The following is a 5912-nucleotide window of genomic DNA, read 5'->3' as shown; positions in this document are numbered from 1 at the left end:
CCAGGAGTTGGAGGTTGCTGTGAGCTGTAATGCCACGGCACTCTGCCCAGGGGGACAGCTTGAGGCTCTGTCTCAAAAAAAAAAAAAAAAACATTTGTCTAAGGCTAGCACAGTGGCTTATGTCTGTAATCCTAGCACTCTGGGAGGCCAAGGCAGGTGGATTGCTTGATTGAGATCAGTCTGAGCAAGAGATACCCCTGTCTCTACTAAAAATAGATAAACTACAGGTGATGTGGCGTGCACCTGTAGTCCCAGCTATTTGGGAAGCTGAGGCATGAAGATCACCTGAGCCTAAGAGTTTGAGGTTGCTGTGAGCTCTGATGATGCCATAGCACTCCACCCAGGGTGACAGAGTGAGACTCTGTCTCCAAAAAAAAAATGTTTCTAATTGTTCTCTGATATAATACCAGCCAAAATCATTATTTCCAAAGTATTTTGAGGAATTGGTTTTGTTGGGAAATTCAGTTCAGATGTTGTATTTTTTACTGTAGAAGCAAGGAATGATTTTGAGAATAGTCAATCCTGGCAATCTATTTCATTTGATTTGGAGCTAGTGTTTTCAGATTTTACTTTTAGTTATATATCAGATCTTTATTTATCTTGCTTTTTGTTTTTGAGAAATTACTGGTCAGATTTATTACTCAGGGACTGAATATTTTCAGGCCTTTTACTTCTGATCCTATATAGGCGTTAAGGTATTAATTATTGTCTTATGAGAATTAGGTGGTTGGAAAGATAATTAGTTAATGCATTTATTTCATCCTGGTCCTTCTGCTTGAGTTTTCAGAAATTCAGACCAATTGAAATACCATTTTTGCACCTAGAAAAACTCAAGAGGGAATGAGAAGATAATTTTAATAATATAGCCCTGCTTTAAATTGGAAAACTGATTTAAAAAATATTTCAAACTCCCTGGGCTTAAGTTTAGATTAGGCATCCTCAAACTATGGCTCATGGGCCCCATGTGGCCCACTTAGGATATTTATCTGGCCCTCTGGGTGTTTTTGCTGCCACTGCCTTGTCCTGCTTAGCAGCTGACTTGTCCTGGGGCCCGCAGTTCGTTCCTCCGACTGTCTGAGGGACAGTGAACCAGCCCCCTGTTTAAAAAGTTTGAGGACCTCTGGTTTAGATCTTTTTGTCTCAACCTACCAAGTAGCTGGGACTGCCGGTGCAGTGCTGCTTAAATTTATTTAAAGATCAGGAATGACTATCCTAGTGGAAATTTTGTGATAGGGTATGAACTTAGTAAAGTCTTTCTCTGCTGTTTTTCTCTATTCTTCGCTTATTTGCCTACTTCAGATCAGGAATGCATCTTACTCCTTTTAGCTATGGGTTTGATCTGTATGTACGTATGTATTATTTTTTTTTTTGAGACAAAGAGTCTCATTATGTCACCCTTTGTAGAGTGCTGTGGCATAATAGCTCACAGCAACCTCAAAACTCTTGGGCTAAAGTGATTCTCTTGCCTCAGCCTCCCAGATAGCTGGGACTACAGGCACCCTGCTGTTGTTTAGCAGGCCTGACTTGGTTTCAAACCCACCAGCCCCAGTGTGTGTGGCCGGTGCCCTAACCACTGAGCTACAGATGCCTAGCCTGATTTCTATTTAACTGGGCCTTATAATTGATTTTGTTTGACCTTTAGCATATTCCATAACAGGAGCTTAAATTAGATTGGCCAACTCCAGCCAGCCCCCACTAGCTCCCACCACAGATCCCCTGTAACATTTAAGACAATAGAACCTTCTGTCTTCTCCATTCTAAAAGATCTGTGAAAGCGGTTGAGTAGCCTTTCAAAAATGAAATACACTTTTAGTGTAGGTCTGAGGAAATACATTTTAGAGGTTAATAAGAAATAAAACTTTAGTGAACTCACCTTTTTTGCAGAGGGATTACATGAAAACTCTCCCCCTTTATTTTTATTTTGAAATACTTTCAGACTTCTCACCCAGATTTACCAGTATAATGTCTTGCCATTGGGGAATATGTATGTAATAGTTTTCTGGAATCATTTGAGAGTTAATGTCCAGACATCATGAACTTTCTTCTAAATATTTTGGTGTATAGTTTCTAAGAACAAAGATGTGCTTTTATATAACCTCAGTGCATTTATCAAAATCATGGAATTTAACATTGACACTATACTGCTAACCACAGATACTCAGACTTTTTTCCAGTTGTACTAATGTCCTTGATAGCAGTTTTATAGTTCACGTTCCAGTACAGTAACATTTGGTTTTCTGTCTTGTAAGTCTTTTAATCTTTACTGTTTCAAATGATGTTGTCTTTCCTAGTGCATCATAATAGGAGATATACTATGTCTGTTTATACCATTGGTGATGTTAAATTTGCTCACTTGTATAAAATATTATCTGCCAGATTCTCCACTATAAAGTTACTGTTTTTTCCTTTTAATATGTGGGGAAATACTAGTTTGAGACTATGTAAATATCTTATTTCTCATCAAAGTTTCACCCTTTAGTTTTATTTTTGAGACAGAGCCTCTAGCCCCTGGGTAGAATGCCGTGGCATCATAGCTCACAGCAACCTCCAACTCCTGGGCTTAAGCGATTCTCTAGCCTCAGCCTCCCAAGTAGCTGGGATTATAGGTGCCCACCACAGCGCCTGGCTTTTTTTTTTTTTTTTTGGTTGTAGCCATAATTGTTTGGCGGGCCCAGGCTGGATTTGAACCTGCCAGCTCAGGTGTATGTGGCTGGCGCCTTAGCAACTTGAGCCATAGGCACTGAGCCCACCTTTTAGTTTTAGCATTCATTGATAATTCTTTTTTTTGTTCTTCAGAGAGAGTCTCAGTCTTTTGCCCTCAGTAGAGTGCTGTGGCATAATAGCTCACAGCAACCTCAAACTCTTGGGCCCAAGCAATCTGCTTGCCTTAGCCTCCCAAGTAGCTAGGACTACAGGTGCCTACCACAATGCCAGGCTGTTTTTAGAGTGTCTCATTCTTGCTCTGGGGGTGCTAGGATTATAGACGTGAGCCACCACACCTGGCTACACTTTATTACAATACAGGATGTCCATAAAGTTCACGTGCAATTTAGTTTTAAATTTCAAATTGCACACAAACTTTAGACACCCTTTATGGTGATATTTTGATACAGGGTCGCTGTTGCCCAGCCTAGACTATAGTGGTGTTGTCTTGGCTCACTGCATTCTCAAGTTCCCGGAATGCTGAGATTATAGATGTGAGCCACTGTGCCTGGCCTAGATTTTTGGTTAATGAATAAAAAGTTTTTATTTCATCTACTGTTTAAAATCTTGTGAATCATTTAGTTATTTTACTGGTTCCAAATTTATCAAGATGTTTTGATGTGAATGCTTAAGTATCCTTAATGCTTTCTAAGGTGATTGCTGTTATCTTTACTTGTAAATACAATAGAATGCCATAGTTGACAACATCCCTGCCTTGACCACCTCTTTTTAAGTTGAGCTCATTTTCATAGACTGGACATACACCGTATCTGCATATCCATACAGTAAGCCTACTACCTTATGTCAACCAGTTTGTTACAATTTCTTTAGTCAGCTTACAGACATTCTATTGTATGTAAGCTTATTTTGTGTGTACACATCAAAATTCCTTTAGGGTGGAATGGTTTAGTTAGATTGAATTGTATCAGTATGGTGCTCTCTTGATGTTGGTTAGGGGAATTAAGGCAGCTAATAAATTATTTTTTAACAACAGAGTCTCAGGTTGTCGTACAGGGTAGAGTGCTGTGGTGTCACAGCTCACAGCAACCTCAAACTTTTGGGCTTAAGTGATTCTCTTGCTCAGCTCCCCCAAGTAGCTGGGACTGCAGGCACCACCACCAGTGCCCAGCTATTTTTTTGTTGTTGCAGCTGTCATTGATGTTTAACTGGCCCAGGCCAGGTTCAAACCTACCAGCATCTGTGTATGTGGCTGGCATCTTAGCCACTGAGCTGTGGGCGCTGCCCCAGAAATAGATTTTTGAGGCATAATTGAACACATTTTTGTGGCATGTAAACAAATGGTACCTTATAGAGAGAAACTAACTTTGTTTAAAAAATGAGACAATGCAGGCTCAGTGCTGGTAGCTCAAGTAGCTTGGGCTAGAGCGCCAGCCACATAACATCAGAGCTGGCAGGTTCGAATCCAGCCCGGGCCTGCCATGATAACTACAACCATTGTGGCAGGCGCCTAGAATTGCAGCTAATTGGGAGGCTGAGGCAAGAGAATTGCTTAAGTCCAACAGTTTGAGGTTGCTGTGAGCTATGATGCTACCTTACTCAACCCAGGGTGACATAGTGAGACTTAGTCTCAAAAAAAAAAAAAGACAATACAGGCCAGGCATGCTGGCTAATGCCTCTAATCCCAGCACTTTGGGAAGCCAAGGAGGAGAGGGATCGCTTGAGGCTGGGAGTTTGAGACCAGCCTTGAGATAGTGAGACCTAGTCTCCACAGGAAAACAAACAAAAAATACCCATAAAAAATTAGCTGAGTGTGGTGGCATGGGCCTGTTTTATTAGCTATTAGGGAGGCTGAGGTGGAAGGATCACTTTACTTGAGTCCAGGAATATGAAGCTGCAGTGAGATATGAATCCTGTCCCTGCACTCTAGCCAGGGCAGCAGAATGTCTCAAAGAATGAATGAATGTCAAAAGTAATTTTGCATTATTTGGGGTGTTTAAGTGTTTTGGTTTTACAAATACAAGACATAAAAGCCAGTTTCTATTTGTGAGGAGTATTTTACCTAGCACAAATAATTAAATTTCTTTTGAGCTATTTTATAAAGTTTTAATTGTTAAACAAGCACATTTAGATAAGTTTTAACTCACTAACCATTTCCCTTTTTTCTTATCTCTGTAGGAACGTCAAGGTCGTGGAAAATAAAAGGCAGTTCTGCACAGACTGCAGCAACGGTTGCATCTGCATATCCTAAAAGGAAAAAATGACCTTCAAGAGAATTAGGACTTTTTTCTTAATTTCATTGACTTAAGAGACAATTGCAGACCTGCAGTTTAAGTATTGGAATTCCACAAAAGACATAGGACTTAACTGGAAAATGAAAAAAAAAAAAAAGAAAAAGAAAAAACTAAAAAAATCCCTCTAGATAGTTTAGGTGAAAAATGTCCCTTTTATTTTGGCTTTGGTTGTGATTTCAAAGCATAATGCTTTGTTTTTTGTCTTTTTACTATGTTTTTCGGATTTTTAAGTCCGTAAGTGCATACAGTTTTCTCTAATTTTTAAACCCTTTCCTCCTCCCATTTTGACATTTGCACTTGGAGAACACTTGAGTTGCAAAGGTTTTGGGCATCCACCCCAGAAAGTGGGAATTTGATTTTTCCCTTCCAAACTGGAAGAACATTTTTATGAAGAATTTTTGTCCTGGAGAATTTAACAGTGTTACCCCAAGGTTGTGTCTTTAAGGGTGGTTCAATTTTCTCTGACCCTTTGTTACTCAAAGTACTAAGAGTCCTAAGAAATGTTCTGTTCCTGTACATTATACTGATTAAGTCAGGATTAATTTGATTTCAAAGCTAAGAACAGTGGTCAAAAACTCGTTTACAGAAATGCATTTTGGAAGAGAAAAATATTGTAAAACGTGTAGTGAATGTTTCTTCAGTTTCTTGTTCAGCCAATGAGGAAAGGGCATTGCCTTTCTTTTTACCATTAATCACTTCTCAATAAACGTGAGATCCTGTTGAGCATCACTTCTAGTACCATTTAGTATTATTTGAGTCTGCTGTATATTATGAAAAATTGGAGTATACTGAGTATAAATTTAGAGAGTTTGTGCTGAGAGGGACTAGTTCAGGCTTGTACTCAGGGCTGGATAACCATGACCTCTTCAAAATGTAGTGTGTTGATATTAATGCTTTATTTCTGGATAATTTTCAGAGAAAGCAGAGTTATTGGTAGAGCATTAATTCAACAAATAT

General features: G+C 39.3%; 1 protein-coding gene across 1 annotated transcript in view; it reads left to right on the top strand.

Annotated features, from left to right (window-relative positions):
* The window catches only part of YTHDF2 (YTH N6-methyladenosine RNA binding protein 2), a 38355-nt gene extending 32671 nt beyond the window's left edge, over positions 1-5684 (top strand). Inside the window, exon 5 of the mRNA XM_003800768.1 lies at positions 4840-5684. Coding sequence (XP_003800816.1) covers positions 4840-4863 — 24 coding nt within the window. The 3' untranslated portion in view covers positions 4864-5684. The remainder of the gene's footprint in view (positions 1-4839) is intronic.
* The last annotated feature ends 228 nt before the right edge of the window (positions 5685-5912 follow it).

The sequence above is a fragment of the Otolemur garnettii genome, unplaced genomic scaffold (genome assembly GCF_000181295.1).
Source record: "Otolemur garnettii isolate 467f Iridium unplaced genomic scaffold, OtoGar3 scaffold00184, whole genome shotgun sequence".
Classification (NCBI taxonomy): Eukaryota; Metazoa; Chordata; class Mammalia; order Primates; family Galagidae; genus Otolemur; species Otolemur garnettii.
This window is presented reverse-complemented; position numbering and strand designations above follow the sequence as displayed.